Source organism: Bombina bombina, chromosome 2 (assembly GCF_027579735.1).
Source record: "Bombina bombina isolate aBomBom1 chromosome 2, aBomBom1.pri, whole genome shotgun sequence".
Classification (NCBI taxonomy): domain Eukaryota; kingdom Metazoa; phylum Chordata; class Amphibia; order Anura; family Bombinatoridae; genus Bombina; species Bombina bombina.
Genome location: NC_069500.1, coordinates 1,094,166,031 through 1,094,191,692, shown reverse-complemented (window position 1 = coordinate 1,094,191,692; position 25,662 = coordinate 1,094,166,031). Strand labels below are relative to the sequence as shown.

General features: G+C 37.2%; 1 protein-coding gene across 2 annotated transcripts in view; it reads left to right on the top strand.

Moving 5' to 3' along the window:
* LRBA (LPS responsive beige-like anchor protein) overlaps positions 1–25,662 on the top strand; it is a 1,331,662-nt gene that overhangs the window by 994,302 nt on the left and 311,698 nt on the right. For both annotated transcript variants that reach the window (XM_053703733.1, XM_053703731.1), the window contains exon 37: positions 24,241–24,393. In XM_053703733.1, the coding sequence (XP_053559708.1) occupies positions 24,241–24,393 (153 nt within the window). The remainder of the gene's footprint in view (positions 1–24,240; positions 24,394–25,662) is intronic.

Genomic DNA, 25,662 nt, shown 5'->3' with positions numbered 1-25,662 from the left:
ATCCACCAATCAGCAAGAACAACCCAGGTTGTTCACCAAAAATGGGCCTGCTTCTAAACTTACATTCATGCTTTTCAAAAAAAGACACCAAGAGAATGAAGAAAATTTGATAATAGGAGTAAATTAGAAAGTTGCTTAAAATTGCATGCTCTTTAAATGGACATTAAACCCTATATTTTTATTTCATGATTCAGTTAGAGCATACAATTTTAAATAACTTTCCAATTTACTTCAATAATCAAATTTTCAGTTTTGCAACAATGTTATACAATAGAAAGAGCACTAGAGGGCAGCTCTATTTCCTGTCACGTAGTGCTCCAGGGATGTGCACGCTACCTATCTAGATATCTCTTCAACAAAGAATAACATGAGAACGACACAAATCTGATAACAGAAGTACATTGGAAACTTTTTTTAAATTTGATTCTCTATCTGAATCATGAAAGAAAAAAAAATGGTTTTCATGTCCCTTTAAACACGCTGGGCAAATTGGTCTCTAGTTATTAGCTGATTATCATGCTCCTTTTGTTTCTTGTGTATTTAATTAGAGTTAATATAAACAAAAGGTTCACGATTTAAAGGATTGCTGTGTTTCAGAAAATGACAGAGGTGATAATAGCTTAATTCTTCCTTGATCCTGACTATTTTAGTCTTCACTGCACTAGAATGACAATGTATCTGATGTTATGACCTCCTCACTGCCCTTGGCTTCATAGAAAGCTGCTGTTACTAGCATTTGCCCTGTGGGGATTTGGCTAATACATGATCTATTGACCCCCTAGACTGTATTTTCGGACTATACCCCTGGCTGAACATTACAATAATAGGTATGTCTAGCAGTATTTATTTAGTAGAATAGACACCCTTTACCGACATTGTTGTGCATTTTGTTCATTAAATTACACGTAAAAGCTCATGTTTTGTTGATTTACCATTAATTGTTAGCTATTTTAGCAATTTATTTCTCTGTGAGATTTGTAAAAATGTAATACAATGTAATAATAATTTTATTTATAAAAGCAGCCCTGATTAAATGAAAAATCTCTTCATGTAATAATGGGGCCTGCTTCTTGGCAAATATTCTATACCAATCAGTATTTAGTTTTATTTAAAAGGGCAGTGCTGAAGATACAGGTCCATGTCCCCAAATCCTGAATTCCAAAATCCAAACTTTTTAGTTGCTATTTAAAAATAAAATAAAAAAAAGTCACAATCTTCTCTGTCTTTGGTTTGTTTTTTGTGTGCTGTAAAATGCAAATAATAGTCTATATTTATTAAAAACAACAGATATTACCTTTCTGATGATACTATGTATAACGTTATATAAAACTACCCTTAAGATGCCTGTATAAGCTGTATTATGACATTAATATTGCATGCCACTTGTTCACACTTCGCCCCCATCCCCTCTCCAAACTGTCACGTTTTAAAGGTGCAGAAATCCAAACTATTCCGAAATCCAAACCTTTTCTGGTCCCAGCAGTTTGGATAAGTATTGCAATATGTAAATAAAGAGCAGAAGCACTCCACCATAAAATTAAAGAAGTTTTATTGTAGAGCAAAACCATAATAAGATTTCGGCACTACGTTATATTGAAGACATAGTCATTGTAAAGGTAAGAAAAAGAAGTATGTGTGTAGAGACACGTACACACACACACCCATACACACACACACACACACCCATACACACACACACTCGTACACACACACACACACCCACACACGTACACACACACACGTACACACCCATACACACACACACACACACACCCATACACACACACACCCATACACACACACACACCCCCATACACACACACACACACACACCCACACACGTACACACACACCCACACACGTACACACACACACACACACACCCGTACACACACACACCCATACACACACACACACACCCATACACACACACACACCCATACACACACACACACCCGTACACCCATACACACACACACACACCCGTACACACACACACCCATACACACACACACACACCCATACACACACACACACACCCATACACACACACACACCCACACACGTACACACACACCCACACACGTACACACACACACACACACCCGTACACACACACACCCATACACACACACACACACACACACACCCATACACACACACACTCGTACACACACACACACACACGTACGTACACACACGTACACACACACACACGTACACACACGTACACACACACACACACACCCATACACACACACACCCATAAATAAAATAATGATAAATCACAATTCAATACAAACTATTTAAATGTGAAAAAGAAAGAAACAAACAACAAAAAGCAACAGACAAATAAATATCATATATAGTTGATTTAGCTGAAAAGAAGCTAAAATCCTCTGCAGTGCAAATGTAAACTTTATGCTTCAAATTTTAATGCACAGTTACTATTTATTTGCTAAACTTGGCAGACCGATACAAAAACAAAACAGTAAATGTGATATGTGAAATAACATACATCATTTATTAATAATAATAATTTCTTACAGATTTAATAACGGTATATATCGCTGACTAAGGAACTAAAGCAACTGTATGTAAAAACAAACTCACAGGTTATTCCACATTAAAAAAGAGTTTGTGTTTTATGTAAGATATTTCAAAGGTTATTGAAATCTTTTCAAGCTATGCAAAAAAAGTATATATTGAATGTTGGTGTCCGGCATTTTAAAATGGATTTTGATCTGTCATCTTATTCTTATTATGAGTACCTTGTATCTCACCCTTATTTAGTTAAAGCGGTCATTCTTTTTTTTGTTAGCACAGATTTTTTTTTTAGACGCAAACTTATATATACTTTACTGTCATATTGATTCTTTCTAAAATGCTCATTCTGGGGAGACAGAAGCTTCAGCATCTCTATCCACCCTGCCTCTTGAAAGACTGAAGTTGTTGTGTCTTTTGAATGTTAAAGGTCTAGTATACATTAATAGGATATTATTGCAGTCCATTTGCTGACAACCAGCAAGGTCCACCCTTTCATCCAAAATAAGGACTTTGTATCTGATGGCTGAGATGCATCTTCTGCCTGTTATAATGTTTGCAATGTTGTTCTGCATTGGTTGAGTCACTATATATATATATGGATCTACCAACTTTATCCTCATGTACTTGAGGTTTTACATAAAGGGTTAACACAACCTCAGGTTTGTGCTTTGTCAAGTGTTACCAGAGTCAGAGGTTGTTCTCTAAATATTTCTTTCAGGCATCATTACATGTTTGCCCTAAATATCCTTAACTCTATGGAATTTGATTTGGGTCCTTGAAGCTTGATGATCTTTAATTTCAAATTAGTACAGGAATCACTCCTCTGGAGCCTCACACTTAAGATGATTTTAATATGACTGTTGTTATATGGAGGTGCATAGTTGAATTTTACCCTCTTTTCTGTTCTTCACATTATCTTGTCTTTCATTTTCAACAACTTCTCCCTCATTATTTCCAAAGGAAAAATTAATAATGGGAAGAAACTGTGCTACCCTTGATATGGTTATATGTTTTCACATGTGTGTGGAATAGATCAAATAAATTGAGTAACACTGATAATTACTAGTAACCTTATAACAACATTGAAAAAGCTGTATACAGTTCACATGTTCAATTGGATTACTTACTGTATCATTTCAGTTAATCAAGTGACGAAGGCATCTCTTTCACAGAGACTTAACGTTCATTATATAACAGGTGTATATATTGGAAATCTTAAGCAGAAACTGATTCTAAAAGTTTTGTTTATAGCAACAGCATAGAGTACTCATGCATTTATGAAAAATATTCATTGATTGTGTACGCTTCTGCTTAGACCGAGTTTAAAAGAAAAGTTTCCATTTTTCTGTCCTTAGATGTTACTACTTTTAAAATTAGTCTTTAGTGAGTGTTACTAGGGTGAGCCAAAATTACCATAAATCAAAAAATATTTACTAACCTTCCATACTTGGCTCATATCTCATTATAGCACTCATCAAACTGCCCACCCTTTTTTGTTCTACATAGTAATAATGTATCTGAGGTTGAAAGAAGGCAAAAGTCCAAGTTCAACCTATACAAATCCTACCTGATTTACAATAAAGAATCTGCCAATTGAAGTTAACTTAATACAATTAAAATGGGATGTCAAAATAACCAGAGTATTGCAGTATGCAATGATACCTTTTTTATTGGACTAACATGATATTTAAAAGACAAACTTTGAAGAGATTTCCTCTATTCTTTGGGTCTGAAGCAATACTAATCAATATTATAGAGTTTAACACTTAAAACAAGATGTCGTTAGAGAATGGGAGGGGGTGAGTAGGCTGTCATAAATGGCAGAATCTACCTGAGAGTGAAAGGTGTAGAGTGTTTGCGAGAAAACCCCTGTGTTTTGAGAAATTCATTTTGAGGTTTATTGATGGGTGGAATAAATTATATTATTTATGGAAGTCTTAACAGGCTTTCTTCTCCTTTTGTCCATATGAAAATGTCATCAATGTAGCAGAAATATTTATATGGTTTGTGGGGGTAAGTGGCTAGGAATCTCTGTTTCAGGTTGGCCATGAAAGATTAGCATATTGTAGTGACATTTTTGTGCCCATCATTGTCCCAGTTATTTGTTAATAGCTGTTGTTAAAATTGAAATAGTTGTGTAATAATAAATTCTATAAGCTTGGCGGTAGTTTCACTATAATATTTGTGTGTAACTTTGCGGGACAAGAGGAATTTAACACATGCCTCAATACCATCCTTATGTTCGTTGTTACTGTATAAAGATTCCACATCCATGATTACCAGTATTATATTTGCAGGTAGTTTTGTGATGTGGCTAAGTTTATTATGAAAGTCTGTGGTGTACTGTATAAAGCTCTCACTGTTAATAACTAGGGGCTTAAGAAAACTTTCTTTTAGGCCAGATTTGTGTTCAATGAGTGTTCCCATACCTGTTATAATAGGTTGTCCTGGGTTTCCTAGCTTTCCTGGCTTGTGGATTTTGGGCAGCATATAGAAAGTCCCCATATGAGTATTGTAAGGAACAAGCTTTTTCTTGCTGTAGGTATTTTGGGAAAGATCGGATTAGTTTTATGAGATGGGTTGTATATTCTTTGATGGGGTTGTGGTCCAATTTTTTGTAGTAGTTTCCATCAGACAGTCCGCCCTTGTCAGCTGTCTTGATGATTGTTTTTATTGTGAGTTGCGTGGTTGTATATGATTTTTTTTCTGTTGTGTAGTAACAAGGGATGCCTCTCTCACACTGAAGCTTTCAATATAGCTGTACAATTTTATGTTTCCTCTTGTTAAAGTTATTGGCGGGTTTTTTTCTCCAATTATGATCAATGTTTAATGTGATGTTTTCTTTGTCAAAGAATAATTCCTTAAGACTCAGTCTTCTAAAGTAATATAATTGAATGTGGTCCAGTTATGTGCTTGGAGAACATGTAAGCCCTTTGGACAAGACTGCTTTCTCAGGTATTGACAGGTGACAATATGAGAGGTTAACAATCCCAGTATCGTCTTTGATGCTTTCACAGTGGTTAACAATCTTTGCTCGGATTGGGACATTAAAAGTTTCAGTGAATATTAGATTGGTTTATTTTTCATAAGGGATTTTATTGTGCTGTGTATGGCTTGCCAGTTCCTTCTTTTTCTTCCTTAGAGACTCTATCTTCCTGTATAAGTATTCCATTTAGGTTTCCATTTCTTTAGCTACGGATGTGATTTTTTTGAAGATTCTGAAGTAAGGATTGCTTATGGCAGTGTATTTTTATGTTTTCTGCCATATAGCTGATAAATTAAGATGTTATGTAGTTTCTCACTAGTTCTGCAAATGTTCTCAACAACTGGTGAGTAGTGGATTAAGAGTGGGTTCTTAATTTGGGGTCCCTTCGGGATGAGATTCATTTTCTTACATTGGGTAAGAAAAAATGTCACTGTTGATCATTTTTTAAATTTATCTAAGGTATTTGCAGTCACTCAATCCATTAAAGTGAATGTAAATTTTGATGATAAAGTGCCCGTTTTTTAAAAATTTGATTAAAAACAGGGGCACTTTAATTCATCAAAATTTACATTTCACTCGTGTTGTGAAAATACTTACCTTTCTTTCATGTAATTGGCAAGAGTCCATGAGCTAGTGACATATGGGATATACAATCCTACCAGGAGGGGTAAAGTTTCCCAAACCTCAAAAACCTATGGAGGTGGCGAAGTAAGTTTGTGCTTGATTTTCTTTGTTGATATGCGCTTCTCAGCATTTTGAAGCCCAATTCATCTCAGAGTACAGCGTTTGTCAGAGGGATGTTAAGGGAGTATCACCTATGGATTCTATGTTTTTCCTCACAGGAAATCTTTTCAAAGGTTCTCTGTTATCGGTCGTAGAGATTAATCTCCTACCTCCCTTTTCAGATCGACGATATACTCTCATATTCCATTACCTCTACTGATACTGTTTCAGTACTGGTTTGGATATCTGCTATATGTGGATGGGTGTCTTTCGGTAAGTATGTTTTCAATACTTAAGACACTCTCAGCTATGGTTTGGCACTTTATGTATTAATATAATTTTTAAATATATGTATTGTACTTATATTTGCCATGAGTCAGGTTTATGTATATTTCCTTTTGCAGACCATCAGTTTAAAAATTGGGAAACATATTTAGGAAGTTATTTTTTATTACCTTGGGTATAGTCTTTTCTTCAAAATTTGACTGCTTTTTCATTAATTTTCGTGGTCAAAATTAGGCTCGCGAGGTCGCAAAATGCTGATATTTATTGCGTCATTCATGGTGCAAGAAAAAAATTTTGGCGCGAAGGTATGTTCGGTGACGCAAATTCGTAATTTCTGGCGTCTTAGTTGACACCAGCTTTCCTTACACAAGGTTGCGTCTGCCATTATGCGAGTTGCATCATTTCCGGATGTTAGCGCCAAAAAAATTCATTTTGCGTTGTGCGTCATACTTGAGCCAAATAATTTATTTATTTAAACCACACTTCCTATATGCCTTTTGCTCTTTTTTATGCTCAGAGGGCTATGCTATTTGCATTTTTTTCCCATTCCTGAAACTGCCATATAAGGAAATTGATAATTTTGCTTTATATGTTGTTTTTTTTCTCTTGCATTTGCAAGATGTCTCAATCTGATCCTGTCTCAGAAACCACTGTTGGAATCCTGCTGCATGATAACAGTTCTACCAAAGATAAGTGTATCTGTTGTAAGTTTATGGAGATTATATCTCCAGCTGTAGTGTGTAACAGTTGTCATGACAAGCTTTTGCATGCGAATAATGTATCATTCAGTACTAGTACAATGCCTGTTGTTCTTTCAACATCTGATGTACATGATATCCCTGTGAATATAAAAGATTTTTATTGCTGATGCGATTCAGAAGGCTTTGTCTGCTATTCCGCCTTCTAATAAACATAAAGGGTCTTTTAAAACTTCTCATAAAGTTGATGAAATTTCAAATGACCGACAACATACTGAATTATCCTCCTCTGATGAGGATCTATCTGGTTCAGAAGATCCTTCCTCAGATAATGACACTGACAAATCTACTTATCTCTTTAAGATGGAGTATATTCGTAAGGTGTTGGTTACTTTGGATATTGAGGATTCTAGTCCTCTTGTTACTAAAATTAGTAAATGTTTAAATACTGTTTACAAACCTCCTGTGGCTACTCCAGAGATTTTTCCAGTTCCTGATGCTATTTCTGATATGATTTCTAAGGAATGGAATAGGCCTAGTACTACTTCTATTCCTTCTTTTAGGTCTAAGAAGTTGTTTCCTTTGCCAGCAGCTAGAGAAAAAATCCCCCAAAGTTAATGGGGCTATTTTTACTCTTGCCAAACGTACTACTATTCCTATGAGAGAGTACTTTTTTTAAGGTTCCTTTATATAGGAAACTTGAATCTTATCTAAGGAAAGCTTATTTATTTTCTGGCTATATTCTTAGGCCTGCTATATCCATGGCTGATGTTGCAGCTTCATCAACTTTTTGGTTGGTAAGCTTAGCGCAACAGGAAACAGATTTTGATTTGTCTAGCATTGTTTTTTGCTTCAACATACTAATCATTTGATCTGTGATGCTATTTTTGATATCATCAAAATTGATGTTAAATCTATGTCTTTAGCTATTTTAGCTAGAAGAGCTTTGTGGCTTAAATATTGGAATGCTGACATGGTATCTAAGTCTAGATTACTATCTCTTTCTTTCCAAGGTAATAATGTATTTGGTTCTCAGTTGGTTTTAATTATCTCAACTATCATTGGGGGGAAGGGAGTTTTTTTGCCTCAGGATATAATCGTAAGGGTAAATCTAAAACCTTCTAATCGTTTTCATTCTTTTCGACAGAATAAAGAACAGAAAGCAAATCCTTCCCCCAAAGAATCTGGTTCCAATTGGAAACCTTCTTAAAGTTGGAATAGATCCAAGCCCTTTAAGAAACCAAAGCTAGCCCCAAAGTCTGCATGAAGGTGCGGCCCTCATTTCAGCTCAGCTGGTGGGGGGCAGATTGAAATTTTTTCCAAAACATTTAGACAGTATTGTCTCTCAAGGGTATCGAATAGGATTCAGAGTAAGACCTCCTGTGAGAAGATTTTTTCTCACACGTTCCAATGAAGGCTCAGGCTTTTCTGAAGTGTGTTTCAGATCTGGAGTTTTCAGGGGTAATCATACCAGTTCCGTTTCAGAAACAGGGTCTAGGGTTTTATTCAAATCTATTCATTGTCCCAAAGATAGAAAATGTATTCAGGCCAGTTCTGGATCTGAAATTTTAAATCGTTTTGTAAGAGTGACATTTTTTAAATGGTAACTATAAGGACTTTTCTACCTTTTGTTCAGCAAGGTCATTATATGTCCATGATAGGCTTACAGGATGCATATCTTCATATTCCGATTCATCCAGACCACTATCTGTTTCTGAGATTCTCTTTTTTAGACAAGCATTACCAATTTGTCGCTTTTCAATTTGGCCTAGCGACAGCTCCAATTTTTTTCTCAAAGGTTCTTGGTGTCCTACTCTCTGTATTCAGAGAACAGGGTATTGCGGTGTTCCTTATTTGGATGATATCTTGGTACTAGCTCAGTCTTTGCATTCTGCCGAATCTCACACAAATCAACCAGTATTGTTTCTTCAAAGACATGGTTGGAGGATCAATTTACCGGAAAGATCCTTGATTCCTCAGACAAGGGTCACCTTTTTAGGTTTCCAGTTAGATTCATTGTCCATGACTCTGTCTCTAGCAGGCAAGAGACAAATGAAATTGTTTTCAGCTTGTCAAAACCTTCAGTCTCGATCATTCCCTTTGCTTGTTTTCATATAATACCTCTTCAGCTTTGTATGCTAGATCAATGTTGCAGGGATTATACAAGGATATCACAGTCCAATATCCTTAAATCCCAACGTTTGACTATCTCTGATTTGGTGGTTAGACCACCATCGTTTAGTTCAAGGTGCCTCTTTTGTTCGTCCAACCTGGACTGTAATCACAACAGATGCAAGCCTTTCAGGTTAGGGAGCTGTCTGGGGATCTCTGACAGCACAAGGAGTTTGGAAACCTCAAGAGGCGAGGTTGCCAATTAATATTTTAGAACTCTGTGCTATTTTCAGGGCTCTTCAGGATTGGCCTCTGTTGAAGAGAGAATCATTTTTGTTTTCAGACAGACAATATAACAACTCTGGCATATGTCAATCATCAGGGTAGGACTCACAGTCCCCTAGCTATGAAAGAAGTATTTTGGATACTTTCTTGGGCGTAATCCAGCTCTTGTCTAATTTCTGCGGTACATGTCCCAGGTATAGTCAATTGGGAAGCGGATTATCTCAGCCATCAGACTTTACATCCGGGGGAGTGGTCTCTCCATCCATATGGGTTTTTTTCAGATTGTTCAGATGTGTGGGGTCTCCCAGAAATAGATCTGATGGCTTCCCATCTAAACAAGAAACTTCCCAGGTACTTGTTCAATTCCAGGGATCCTCAGGCTGAGTCGATGGATGCGTTAGCAGTTCTTTGGTTTTACTAACCTGCTTATATTTTCCCGCCTCTAGTTCTTCTTCCAAGACTGATCTCCAAGATCATCATGAAACAATTGTTTGTGTTTCTGGTAGTACCAGCATGGCCTCACAGGTTTTGGTATGCAGATCTTGTTCAGATGTCCAGTTGCCAACCTTGGCCACTTCCTTTAAGACCAGAACTTTTGTCTCAAGGTCCGTTTTTCCATCAAGATCTCAAATCTTTAAATTTGATGGTATGGAAATTGAACGCTTAGTGCTTAGTTATAGAGGTTTCTCTGACTCAGTGATTAATACTATGTTACAGGCTCGTAAATCTGTTTCTAGGAAGATTTATTATCAAGTTTTGGAAGACTTTTTTATTTTATTTTACAGTTTCTTCAGGATGATTTGGATAAAGATTTGTCTGCAAGTTCCTTGAAGGGACAAATCTCTGCTCTTTCTGTTTTATTTCACAGAAAGATTGCTAAGCTTCCTGATATTCACTGTTTTATACAGGCTTTGGTCCGTATCAAGCCTGTCATTAAATCAATCTCTCCTCCTTGGAGTCTTAATTTGGTTTTGAAGGCTTTACAGGCTCCTCCTTTTGAGCCTATGCATTCTTTGTATATTAAACTACTTTCTTGGAACGTGTTGTTCCTTTTGGCTATCTCTTCTGCTAGAAGAGTTTCCGAATTATCTGCGCTTTCTTGTGAGTCTCCTTTTCTGATTTTCCATCAGGATAAGGCGGTTTTGTGGACTTCATTTGAATTTCTTCCTAAGGTTGTGAATTCTATTAACATTAATAGGGAAATTGTTGTCCCCTCTTTGTGTCCTAATCCTAAGCATTCCTTGGAAAGATCCTTCCATTCTTTGGATGTTGTTAGAGCTTTGAAATATTATGTTGAAGCTACTAAAGATTTCAGGAAGACTTCCAGTCCATTTGTTGTCTTTTCTGGTTCTAGGAAAGGTCAGAAAGCTTCTGCCATTTCCTTGGCATCTTGGTTAAAGTTTTTGATTCGCCAGGCTTATTTGTAGTCGGGTCAGGCCCTGCCTCAGAGAATCACAGCTCATTCTACTAGATCAGTCTCCACTTTGTGATCTTTTAAGAATGAAGCTTCAGTTGATCAGATTTGCAAAGCAGCAACTTGGTCTTCTTTGCTACATTTACTAAATTCTACCATTTTGATGTGTTTGTCTCTTCGGAAGCAGTTTTTGGTAGAAAAGTTTTTCAGGCAGCTGTTTCAGTTTGATTCCTCTGCTTATGTTTTAAGTTTTTTTCTTTTGAATTATGAGAAAAACTTATTTTTTGGATGTGGATTTATTTTTTTCAGAGGAAATAGCTGTTTTTATTTTATCCCTCCCTCTCTAGTGACTCTTCTGTGGATTACCACATCTTGGGTATTAATATCCCATACGTCACTAGCTCATGGACTCTTGCCAATTACATGAAAGAAAACATAATTTATGTAGGAACTTACCTGATAAATTAATTTCTTTCATATTGGCAAGAGTCCATGAGACCCACCCTGTTTTTGGTGGTTATGATTTTTTGTATAAAGCACAATTATATTTCCAGTTCCTTTTTTTGTTGCTTTCTACTCCTTTTTCTATCACCCCACTACTTGGCTATTCGTTAAACTGAATTGTGGGTGTGGTGAGGGGTGTATTTATAGGCATTTTGAGGTTTGGGAAACTTTGCCCCTCCTGGTAGGATTGTATATCCCATACGTCACTAGCTCATGGACTCTTGCTAATATGAAAGAAATTAATTTATCAGGTAAGTTCTTACATAAATTATGTTTTTAATCTTGACAGCCGCTCCAGCTTCCCCCAGTCATTGCAAGCCTCTTCCTACATCAGAAATGATGAATCGGTCATCCTCCAATCACGGCTTCCCACCCCGGGAATTAGTATCTGATTCAATGCCATGATTGGAGGAAGCCGGATTCCTCATTTTAGACCCAAGAAGAGGCTTTGCGACGGGTGGAGGAAGCGATGCAGCGGCTGTGAAGATTAAAAGGTAAGTATTTTCACAAAACTAGTGAAATGTAAATTTTGATGAATTAAAGTGCCCCTGTTTTTAATCAAATTTTTAATAACCGGGCACTTTATCATCAAAATTTACATTCACTTTAAGTTCTAGAATTTGATTGCTCTTACAGTGGAAACATATTTACATTGCTGTAGATTAAATCTCTTTTTCTATAGCCTTAAAGTATGTCACAAAGAATTTCCATGGGATAAACAGTGCTTCTACCAACTCTGTATATGGGTCTTGAAGTTCTGTTTTATTAAAAATAGGTTTGTGTCGGCAAGCAGAGTTATCTTGTACCAAAATATTGGGATTTTAGGCTTTGGATTTTCCTTCTCAATCCTAATTAAAGGGCAAATATTCATTGGTGAGTGCTACATAGGGGCATAATCCAAGATTTACACATTTAAGCATGATTTAATTTACAGCTTTCTTAAACATGGTTATATATGAATCTCATAATGATATATTTCTTCTATAGTTTTGTAGTATAAAGAAAATGGTATATGCAATCATGCCAGATTTTTTATTAAAATGTTTATACCCCAAAATGCTTTTTCTTTCTAATGACACAGTGAGTCCATGGATCATAATTAATTACTGTTGGGAATATCACTCCTGGCCAGCAGGAGGAGGCAAAGAGCACCACAGCAGAGCTGTTAAGTACCACCTCCCTTCCCACAATCCCCAGTCATTCTCTTTGCTCTAGTGCATGGAGGAAGTAAAGTTTAGGTGTCTAAAGAAAATGGATTATGTCACTTCAATCAAGAGTTTATTATTTTCAGACAGAGTAGGTTTACTCTGATCTTTTCTTTCAGGGTATAGCCGTACTCCACGTCAGTCTCTTCAGTAGGGCAGTGGTGGCTTTAAAGCAGTTAGGGACTTGTAAGGTGGGCCTTGCTGCGTTTTCCTAACATATTTGCTGCCCTAGTACACAAAACCAGAGTAGGTTTACTCTGATTTCTTTTCACAGGCCTCTGTAAGGAGCAGCTTCCTTCAATGCCGGGTGAGCTGTCCTCCTGCCGGACGGCAAGATTCAGGTAAGTGCTTTTTTTCTTTTAAGGATGGGAAGATGGTGCGCTTTAAACTGCAGATATTATTTGGGTCAGTATATATATCCTAGCTAGGATATCTTTTATGGCAGGGTGCAGGCACTCAGAGTGGCATTGAGAGACAGTTTACCCTTTATTGGTTCTGAAGGGGTTAAACAGGAATATTGTGGCTCTTTTTTATTTTTGCTACATGGCAGCAGTCTGTATTAAATTTATACTTCATGGTTTCAGGTTTTCAAACGTGATTTGTACTTTTTTTCACATGATTTATGCTTTGTGTTATTTGGTTTCTTTATCGGTCCCTGCAAGGGGGCGATTTTGTGGCTATAGATACGCAGCGAGTGCTCCTTGTATAACTTTGTCGGTTTGCAGCTTTCTCCTTAAGACGATTTTCGTTTTACTCTTAATGCCTTCCGCTCCTAGAGTAAGGTTGCAACTTTTTTAGCGGCCGAGCAGTGTTTTTGGGTAGTTGGCTGTTCTGATAGAACGGGAGGTTTAATTGAGCACTCTGCCCGCCTTTCAGATGTGTCTGCCTTTCTTCTTAGTTTTCTTGCGGAGCGGTGCCATTTTCTGCATGTTTCCAATGTTTTGTCATGTGACCTCTCATTATCCATCTGAGAACAGAGCGGGGAGTTTGTTCTGTCACCGTTGTCAGAGATTAAATTACTCTGGGGGGCTGGGGTTCAGGGGTTCTGTCAAAACGTTTTGTTATCTACTGCTGAGATGGCTCAGATTCTAAATATCCTAGCTGCAGTATCTGTCCAGACGTCAGGGTTTCAGTTTCAAGCTCCAGCAGTGGCAATGTATCCTTTAATCTCCCTAATGCAATAAGTAACCTTAGCTGTTATTTATCAGCTGCATTTATTTGGTTAAGCACTTTGAGCCCCCTTGGAGTTTATAAATACATGTTGCAGGGGGTATACAATAAGTGATGTATGTTTGAAGCTGGATGTTATAGCTTTCTCAGGACTTCATTAAAGTGACAGTACATATATTATTATGTAATTTATTTCCATTAAAGTGGCAGTACAACTTTTAAAATTTTTGGTGTGCTTGTTTGTGAATTTGTCCATGGGGGAAATGATTTCTCTCCTATGGATTTATGTCTGCTTGTACTTGTATTTTCAGATGTGATTTCTCCTATTTTTATGAGAACGGTTTAATTTTATCTTGAGCTCCATGTCTCTCAGGAGATGCTGTTTAGGCAATGCCACAGTTTTCTCCTTAAGCGTCCCAAGCCTTCATGGAGTCACATGCAGTGCCCTGCGGTTCCTCTCAATCACCTGGGGGAGTTATTTGCGGCAGATTATTCTGCCCAGGTATCTGTGTGGTATATGTGGCATGATCTGTTTTTCCTTTATTGAAAGGAAATCGCAAGTGGAACATTAGAGATTCAGATGGTAAGTTTCTGTTCCGCCTGCTTCTATTTGGGTGGTTCTTTCTCATAGGTTTGATGAGGAAGATATGTCGGTAGTACTCTGAGGGTAAAACTTCAGATTTGGACAGTATAATTCCTTCTTCTGATGCTGAAGTGGTATCCTTCAGATTTATGCCTAATACCTTGTGTATTGTTAAGGAGGTTTTGGCTACCTTGGAAGATTTCGAGAGTTTTGTCGTTGTCAAGCCTTAGGGTATCTAGTTGATATGATACTTCTGGAATCCCTCTGTGGTCCAGATTGTGCAAGAGGTGTTTCCTTTTCATAGGACTGGGAGAAGTCAAGGATTCTTTTTCTCCTCCTGTCTTTAATAAGATGTTTCTTTCATGTAATTAGCAAGAGTCCATGAGCTAGTGACGTATGGGATATACATTCCTACCAGGAGGGGCAAAGTTTCCCAAACCTCAAAATGCCTATAAATACACCCCTCACCACACCCACAATTCAGTTTTACAAACTTTGCCTCCCGTGGAGGTGGTGAAATAAGTTTGTGCTAGATTCTACGTTGATATGTGCTTCGCAGCAGGCTGGAGCCCGGTTTTCCTCTGTGTGCAGTGAATGTCAGAGGGATGTGAAGAGAGTATTGGCTATTTGAATTCAATGGTCTCCTTCTACGGGATCTATTTCATAGGTTCTCTGTTATCGGTCGTAGAGATTCATCTCTTACCTCCCTTTTCAGATCGACGATATACTCTTATATATACCATTACCTCTACTGATTCTCGTTTCAGTACTGGTTTGGCTTTCTACTACATGTAGATGAGTGTCCTGGGGTAAGTAAGTCTTATTTTTTGTGACACTCTAAGCTATGGTTGGGCACTTTTATATAAAGTTCTAAATAGATGTGTTTAAACATTTATTTGCCTTGATTCAGGATGTTCAATATTCCTTATTTCAGACAGTCAGTTTCATTATTTGGGATAATGCATATGAATAATTAATTTTTTACCTTAAAAAAATTGACTTTTTTTCCTGTGGGCTATTAGGCTCGCGGGGGCTGAAATTGCTTCATTTTATTGCGTCATTCTTGGCGCAGACTTTTTTTGCGCAAAAATTTTTTTGTCATTTCCGGCGTCGTACTTGTCGCCGGAAGTTGTTTGTGATTGCGTCATTTTTTTGACGTTTTGCGCCAAAAATGTCCGCGTCGCCGGATGTGGCGTCATTCTTGGCGCCAAAAGCATTTAGGCGCCTAATAATGTGGGCGTCTTTTGGCGTTAAAAAATATGGGCGTCATTATTGTCTCCACATTATTTAAGTCTCATTGTTTATTTGCTTCTGGTTGCTAGAAGCTTGTTCATTGGCATTTTTTTCCCATTCCTGAAACTGTCATTTAAGGAATTTGATAGATTTTGCTTTATATATTGTTTTTTCTATTACATATTGCAAGATGTCTCAGATTGACCCTGGATCAGAAGCTACTTCTGGAAAAACGCTTGACTGAGTTCAGTCCTACCAAAGCTAAGTTCATTTATTTTAAATGATTTATTTTAAATGTTATGAATGTTTATCTTTAGCTATGGTTTGTAATAGGTTATCATGATAACTTTTACATGCAGAATCCAATGGTATTTATGCTTTATATATTGCCATTCTTTTTACATCTTATGTGCAAGAAATATTTAGAAGATTTATAAGAAATATTTTTCTGATTCTATTTTAAAGGCTTTGTCTGACTTTGTGCCTTCTAATAAAATTTTTAGGTCTTTTTCAAACTTCTTTTTTAATTATTGAAGTTTCAAATGACCAACAACATACTGATTTATCCTTCTCTGATGATGATTTTTCTCATTCAGAATTTTCTTCATCAGATATTGACACTAACAAATCTACTTTTTTATTTTATTTTTTATTAAAGTACATTTGTTCTTTGTTGAAAAGGTGTTGATTATTTTGGACATTAAGGTAACTAGTTCTTTTTCAAGACTAGCTAACACTATTTCTGCTTATTTATTCTTCTGTGTTTTCAGAGGTTTTTTTCCAATTCCTTATACTAGGGAATGGAATAGGCTGAGAATTTTCTTTTATTCCTTCTTCAAAGGTTTTAAACTATACTCTTTGCCGGCAGTTTAATTCAATTTGGAGGGTTCTCCGATTTATTGGGGCTATCTCTACTCCTACTAATTATGCTATTGTTTCTATAGCAAAATAGTATTTATTTTCCTTTAGATGGTTGTATCTTATTTATGGAAAATTATTTAGTTTCAGGTACTTTTCTTGGACCTGTGATTTATTTGGATGTTGATATTTGCTTCATTTTTTTCTGTTTACTTTAAGATCAAGTATCAGATTATGATTTATTTTAGCATTGTTAAAGGGACAAAATTTACTAGACTAGGTGCTGTTGCATTTGTCTTGTTGTTTTGCATTTTTTCATTATGCAAGTCCACTGTATTGTCTGGTCCTTTAACTGGACTATCATGCTAATAATTTCATTTGTGTCTTCATTTTATTGAATTTTTTCGCAAATGAGGTTTAATCTATGTCTTTAGCTGTTTGAGCTAGAAGAATTTTGTGATTTCTAAACATCCATATTTCTTTTTTTCTAAGATAATCAATTATTTGTTTTATAATTTGATTCAATTCTTAACTGTTACTCTGGGCTTCAAGATTGAGTTCTAAGACTAGAACTTTAAGCTTATACTAGTTTGGTTGTTCTTATTAAGGAATGAATTCCTGAATTCTTTCCCAAGTAACATGTTTTTAATTGGAAATTTTTTCAGGTCGAAATCAGCTCCCTTAAATTGCGATGTATGTGCCGTATTCCAGCTTGGCTGGCAAGGGGCAGGTTAAGACTTTTTTGAAATTTATTTGGTTCTATTCGGTCCAAATTTCTTTGATTTTATTCCAGTAAGGCTAACACTTTCTTTAAGTGTGTCTCGGTCCTATATATTTTGGGTACTGTTGAAGCATGGCTGGTCACCTGTGGGGTTCAAGCGCTGCTCAGACCTGGAATCTTCTGGGGTATTTCTTCCAGTTCCATTTTTAGGAACTGGGTTTTGGAGTTTTTATTCAAACTATTCTGCCTTTTTTGGTCAGTAATAGCATTATTTGTTTTCATTAGATACAATAAATGCATATTTTTTCTGTATTCATTCAGATTATTTTCTGAGGATGCGGAATCTCATATGATTCACTTTGTTCTTCCAGGACATAGTTAGAGGATCTTTTTTTCAAAAGCTCTTGATTCCTCACACAATGGTCACCTTTTTTTAGGTTTCCAGATAGTTTGTGTCACTGTCTTTGTCTCTATCAGACAAGGGACAATTTTACTGGGTTCCGTCTGTCGGTACCTATAGTCTCTATTATTTCCTTCAGTTGCTATATATGCATAGAAGTTTTTAGGTCTTATGGCCATAGCATTGGATTCAATTCCCTTTGCTCATTTTCAATAGAAAGAACCTTTCCAGTCTTTTATGCTGAATTATGGTGCAGGGATTCTAGGATTTCGCATTTTAAATCTTCAAATCCTAATATTTATCTCTCTTGATTTGGTGGTTAAGATCACCATCATTTAGTTCTACAGGTCTCTTCGTTTCTTTCAACCTGGACCATGATCTCTACAGATGTGAGTCTTTTTGGTTGGGAGGCTGTCTGAGGATCTCTGTCAGCACAAGGGGTTTGGAAATCTCAGGAGGCGAGATTACCATTTGATATTTTAGAACTCTGTGTTTTCTCAGAGTTTTTCAGTTAGTTTCTTTTTGAGGAAGAGACGTTTATTGTTTTTCAGACAATATTGCAACTATGGTGTATGTCAATCATCAGGGTAGGACTATCAGTCCTTAGGCTGTGACAGAAGTGTCTCGGATATTAGCTTAGGCTAAATCCAGCTCCTATATAAATTCTGTGGTTTTTTCCCCAGGTATAGATGTTTGGGAAGCGGATTATCTCTGTTAATCAAGCTTTACATCCGGGAGAATGATCTCTCATACCCAGATATGTTTTTAAATTTTTCACATGTGAGCATTTCTAGAAATAGATCTATTGGCATCTCATCTGAATTAAGAACTTCCCAGGGGCCTATTCAGGTCCGGGGATCCTCAGGCGGAAGTAGTATATGCATTGACATTTCTTTGGAATTATCTTTTTGCCTATTTCTTTCCGCCTCTAATTCTTCTTCCAAAGTGATTTCCAAAATTCTTATGGAGTATTTGTTTGTTATGCTGGTGGCTCCAGCATGGCCTTTCAGGTTTTTTGGTTTGCGGATCTCATTCGGATGGCCAGTTGCCAACCTTGGACACTTCCGTTTAAACCAGACCTTCTTTCTCAAGGCCCATTTTTTCCATCAGGATCTCAAATCATTCAATTTGAAGTTATGGAGATTGAACGTTTGATTCTTAGTCATAGAGGTGTGTTCTTCTCATAAATTCTTTTGGCATTCTTTTAGAATTCCTAGAATTTTACAATTTTTCAGGTTGGTTTAGATAAGGTTTTGTCTGCAAGTTCTTTGAAAGGACAAATCTCTACTCTTTCTGTTCTTTTTCACAGAAAGATTGCTATTCATTCTGATATTCATTGTTTTGTACAGGCTTTGGTTTGTATTAAGCCTGTCATTAAGTCAATATCTCCTCCTTGGAGTCTCAATTTGGTACTGAGGGCTTTACAGGCTCCTCCGTTTGAACCTTTGTGTTCTCTGGACATTAAAATTACTTTCTTGGAAAATATTGTTCCTTTTGGTTATCTCTTCTGCTAGAAGAGTTTCTGAGTTTTCTGCTCTTTCATGTGGATCTCCTTTTCTGATTTTTCATCAGGGTAAGGCAGTGTTCCTTCCTGTTATTCATTATTTTTGTTCAGGCTTTGGTTCTTATCAAACCTGTCGTTAAGCCAATTTCTCCTCCTTGGAGTTTTAATTTGGTTCTAGAGGCTTTACAGGCGCTTCTATTTGAGCATATGTTTTCTCTAAACATTATTTACTTTCATGGAAAGTATTGTTCTTTTTAGACATCTCTTCAGCTAGAACAATTTTTTAATTATCTGTTCTTTCTTGTGAGTCTCCTTTTTCTGATTTTTTCATCAGGATAAGGTGGTTTTTGCTATCCTCATTTCAATTCTTACCTAAAGTTGTGATTTCTATCAACATTAGGGAGGAATTATTGTCTTTTCTTAAGACTTCTTTGGTAAGATTCTTACATTCTTTGGATATGGTAAGAGTTTTGAAATCTTATGTTGAAGCTATTCAGATTTCAGATAGTCTCTAGTCTATTTGTTATCTTTTCTGGTGTTAGGAAGGTCAAAAGGCTTCTGCCATTTATTTGGCATCTTGCTTAAACTTTTGATTCATCATGCTTATTTGCTCATTCTACTAGGTAAGTTTCTACTTCCTGGGCTTTTTAAGAATGAAGCTTCTGTTGATCAGATTTGCAAAGCAATGACTTGGTCTTCTTTGCATACTTTTACTATGTTCTACCATTTTGATGTTTTCTATTCTTTAGAAGCAGTTTTGGTAGAATGGTACTTCAGGCAGCTGTTTCAGTTTGATTCTTCTGCTTATATTTTCAGGGGTTTTTTTTTTTCATTATAAAAATTGAAACTTTTTTGATTTGGGTAGTGGATTAATTTTTCAGCGGAATTGGCTGTCTTTATTTTATCCCTCCCTCTCTAGTGACTCTTGCGTGGAAGTTCCACATCTTGGGTATTTATTATCCCATACTTCACTAGCTCATGGACTCTTGCTAATTACATGAAAGAAAACATAATTTATGTAAGAACTTACCTGATAAATTCATTTCTTTCATATTAGCAAGAGTCCATGAGGCCCACCCTTTTTGTGGTGGTTATGATTTTTTTGTATAAAGCACAATTATTCCAATTCCTTATTTGATGCTTTCGCTCTTTTCTTATCACCCCACTTCTTGGCTCTTCGTTAAACTGAATTGTGGGTGTGGTGAGGGGTGTATTTATAGGCATTTTGAGGCTTTGGAAACTTTGCTTCTCCTGGTAGGAATGTATATCCCATACGTCACTAGCTCATGGACTCTTGCTAATATGAAAGAAATGAATTTATCAGGTAAGTTCTTACATAAATTATGTTTTTTTTCCTGTCCCTGTTCCCGTTAGTTTCCTTCCCGCACGACCTTTAGTAGAAGGATTTTTTCTTCTCCGTCTAAGAGATTTTGATCACTATAGAGGAGAGTTTTCCTTTTAGGATCAATGAAGCTTGAATGGTAGTCTGTTTGACCTCTGGGTCAAAGACGACTTTGTTTAGGGGTTACGCCTTGCCTGATATTTATTGGGTAGGGAATTCTGGAAAAGATCCATGTCAGAATTTAGGCTTTCAAGCTATTCTTTTTCCTTTTGCTTCGGGCAAGTTTTTTGGACTGGGAGACAGGAAACCTGGCCTGATTCTAGCCCTCAGGGCGTTGTAGTTTTTACCAAGACTCAGTTTTTGGCGTCCCTTACAAGGAAGATCTGGCTTGGTCTTCATCTGTCAAAAATGTTTCTGACATTGCTGAAAAAAAAAAGTTAGGCTATGGTCATGGTATCCTTCCTCCCGGCGGTAGGTTGATCCTCTCTTTAGAGAGAGTCAAGTTCTTGCATTTTGACTATTAGCCTTAAAGTCCCTGCAAGTTTCTTTTTCCAGGGTACGGTCCTCTGTCATGGAATTATTGTTTTCTCCCTGATTTAGTTTGGGAAATTGCTCAGCTCTTGGGTCAACCTTTGGATGACATTTGTTATTATTTTAAGGATAATCTTTGTCTGTTTTTATTTTCTTTGCCATGTTCTATCGGAAGTGAATATGGAAATAATTCTCCCCCCCCCCCCCCCATCTGTGATAGTTTTTTGATGGGGTTAATGGTCTAATGGCTGTCCTCATGGACATATTCCCCTTGTTTTCTTTCATGAGAGCTCTGCAGTTTGCATACTTAGGCTTGAAAGGGGATCTTATGATTGTTTTAGCGGATAGATTAAGTTCAGTTGCCATGAAGAGGTGGCTCACATTTTTCAGTAGGCTGAGGCTCACATTTGCTGTCTGTCGGTCATCCACTTTCCGGGGGTGGATCATTGGGTTTCTTGAGCAGACTAACCATTACATCCTGGGGAGTGGGGACTTAGTAGTTCTCCAGCTCTTCTCTCAAAGGAGGGGTGCCGTAGTGGGATCTGATGACGTCTCGGCAGAATGCCAAGCTTCCTAGCTGTTTCAGACTATGTTTCCTAATTTCTTCCGTTTGCTCTCTTTCCATGAGTCATTACTCATATCATTCTGGGGAGAATGTGTGTGGTTCCTCTGGCTTAGCATAGCTGGGGATCCAAAGGTTGAGTTTGACTCCACTCACAGATGGTCCTTTGTGGCTTCTTTGGCTGCCCTTGGATTTTAGAGAGCTTTTGGTTCAGCTGACTCTAGTTCTTTATTCCAATAGCCTCTGCGTGGCCTAACTGGTTCCGGTTTGCAGATCTAGTGGAATTGTCATTTCTTTCCTAAGATATGGTGAATCCACAGAATCATCAATTACTAGTGGGAATATCACTCCTGGCCAGCAGGAGGAGGCAAAGAGCACCACAGCAAAGCTGCTATATATGTCACTTCTCTTACCCATAACCTCCAGTCATTCTCTTTGCCTGCGGTGCAAGGAGGAGGTGAAGTTTTGTCATGAAGTTTGGTGAAGTCATTTTTCCCCATGTAATCTGTCTCTTGGAAGGACCTTAGGATAGGGTTTTTCTCTTTCATCCAGTTTCGTTTTTTTAATACTGACTGCTTGTGTTTGAACGCTTGGTTCTGTCTAAGCGTGGGTTGTCTGAGTCATTGGACCATGCTTCCGACTCAAAAGCCTGCACCTAGAAAGGTTTACCGTAAGAAATGGCTTATATATCTTACTGGTGGGTATCTAAGGGTTTCTCTTGGAATTGGGTCAGGTTTCTTGGATTTTGTCCTTTCTCCAGGAAGGTCTGGAGAAAGGTTTTTTTGTCAGTTTGTATCTTGAAGAGTCAGATTCCTGCTTTATTTTTGTCTACATAGGTGTCTAGCGGACGTTCCAGATGTGCTATCTTGGGTCAGGCCTTATTCAGAATCAGGCCTGTCTTTAGTTCAGTTGCTCCTCCTTGGAGTTTTAACCTTGTTCTTAAGGTTTTATTTCAGGCTCAGTTTGAAGCCTATGCTTTCAATAGATATTAAGTTATCTTGGAAGGTTCTGTTTTTTTCTGCTATTCCTGATGCTCGGAGAGTTTCTGGACTCTCAGCTTTGCGGGTGATGCCCCTTATTTCATATTTCATTCGGATAAGACTGTTCTCCGTACCAAATTTGGTTTTCTTCCTAGGGTTGTTTCGGACAGGAATATTAATCAGGAAATTGTTGTTCTTTCCCTCTGTCCTAATCCTTCTCATATAGATTTTTTATTACACAACTTAGATGTTGTGCGTGTTCTTAAGTTCTATTTGCAGACGATATTGGACTTTCGTCCGACTTCTGCTTTGTTTTGTTTGTTTCTCTGGGAAACTCAAGGGTCAGTAGGCTACGGCTTTTTTCTCTTTGGCTGCAGATTATTATGCGTTTGACCTATGAGATTACTGGACAGCAACCTCCTGAGAGAATCATGGCTCATTCCATGAGGGCTGTTTTCTTCTTCCTGGGCCTTCAAAGATGAGGCTTTTGTGAATCAGATTGCAAGGCTGCAATTTGGTCTTCTCTGCATTCTTTTTCTAAGTTTTTTATAAATTTGATTTCTGTGGAGGCTTCTTTTGGGAGAAGGATTCTTCAAGCAGTGGTGCCTTCTGTTTAGGTTACTTGTCTTGTCCCTCCCTTATCATGCGTGTCCTCTAGTTTGGGTATTGATTCCCACAGTAATTAATGATGATCCATGGACTCGCTGTGTCATTTGAAAGAAAACAAAATTTATGCTTACCTGATAAATTTATTTATTTCTTGACACAGTGAGTCCACCGCCCTCCCTGTTTTTAAAGACAGTTTTTGTTTCATAAACCTCAGACACCTCTGCACCTTGTGTTGCTTCCTTTCTCTCCTTTTTTCCTCGATCAAATGACTGGGGATTGTGAGAAGGGAGGTGGTACTTAACAGCTCTGCTGTGGTGCTATTTGCCTCCTCCTGCTGGCCAGGAGTGATATTCCCAACAGTAATTAATGATGATCCGTGGGTTCACTGGCCTCTAGTTAACAATGTCTGATCCTTTTTTCCTCGATCAAATGACTGGGGATTGTGAGAAGGGAGGTGGTACTTAACAGCTCTGCTGTGGTGCTATTTGCCTCCTCCTGCTGGCCAGGAGTGATATTCCCAACAGTAATTAATGATGATCCGTGGGTTCACTGGCCTCTAGTTAACAATGTCTGTCGGACCTGATCCGACAGTGCGGATCAGGTCCGACAGACATCGCTGAATACGGCGAGCTGCTGGTGCAACGCCGCCCCCTGCTGACTCGCGGCCAATGGGCCGCCAGCAGGGGGTGTCAATCAACCCGATCGTACTCGATCGGGTTGATTTCTGGCGATGTCTGTCTGTCTGCCTGCTCAGAGCAAGCCGACAGGTTATGGAGCAGCAGTCTGTGTGACCGCTGCTTCATAACTGCTGTTTCTGGCGAGCCTGCAGGCTCGCCAGAAACGCGGGGCATCAAGCTCCATACTGTGTCAAGAAAGAAAGAAATGTATCAGGTAAGCATACATTTTGTTTTTTTAAAACTTAACAAGGTTGTATTTAGAACTGGAAATTATGCTTGTAATTATTTTTTTTATTTGTTAAATATTACAGGAACTCATACCTGAATTTTACTATCTGCCTGAGATGTTTGTAAACTTCAATAATTATAATCTTGGAGTGATGGATGATGGCACTGTTGTGTCTGATGTTGAACTTCCTCCGTGGGCCAAAACCCCAGAAGAATTTGTCCGTATAAACAGGCTGGTAAGATGATATTCTTTCATGTGTTCAATGTAGATGATACTTAAACTTTTGCTGCTGCTATGTTTTCATATATAAAATGTTTTTGTTTGCTTCTTCAGTCATATCAGAACATATGTTTTGGCTTTAATTATTTGCAGACAGGACATAAATCACGAGACAACATAAACTAATACTAGCTCTTCCTCCAACTATACTTGCATATTTATTTGTATTTTGATAGGGACAATATAGTTAATTTATGTTCTTTATAAGACATAAACAGTATTTGTTTATTTACCTCTCCTTAAAATGCCTTTTAAATATATTTTTATATGTTCCCGTGTCATTGCGGATTGTTATTTCCAAGAATATAAAATGTTATATTACGAAAAAACCTATTGAACACAATTTATTTTATCCATTTTAACAATGCAGTATCTCCTATACTTTCCAGAATACATAATACAGATAAGAAATGCATTAGATTATTGGCAATATTAAGATTAAATATTGATAATAGCAACTAATGTTTGTCTTTTTTTTAAATATTGTAATTTATAAGAAAACAGATTCATTTATTAGAGATTGTTTATAGCATGTGATTACAGACAGAATAGTGTCACAAACAGGTGGATCTAAGGTATATGGGTATGTTTAACATGGGTCTAAGTCATTATTCTTCAAATTGTGATTTATTTATTTGAGCAAATACCACAATATGCAATACAGAAACCTGTGATGAAATCAAATACACGTGGCCCTCGTTTTACAACGGTTCAATTTACACCGTTTCAGAATAGCAACCTTTTTTCCAGTCATGTGACTGCTGTTGAAAAGCATTGAGAAGCAGTGCATTTATTAAAATAGCCACTAGGTGGAGCTGTCCACTTGTGTTGCAGCAAAGCCAAGCAAGCTGAAATTTCATCAGTTTAACCAGACCTGAGCTATCGAGCAGATTTCAAAGGAACAAGATCTTCCTGTCTATAAATCAGTGCAGATTGGAATGCATAGAAAGAACTGTTTGCAGAAAAATGCAAGTGCAGTCTGTGTTGTGTGCTTATTGTATTAGGTTTATAATGCTGTTTAGCAAATGTTTTTGTTCATTTAACTTAGTTTAATTATATATTCTGTGTTGTGTGATTATTTTATTAGGTTTATAATGCTGTTTAGCATTTAAAGTCTTCATTTCAAAGGTTTAAAAATAATGTATTAGGTGTTACTTATGACAATTTTGAGAGTGGCCTGGAACCTATCTCCCTCACTTCCCATTGACTTACATTATGAACTGGA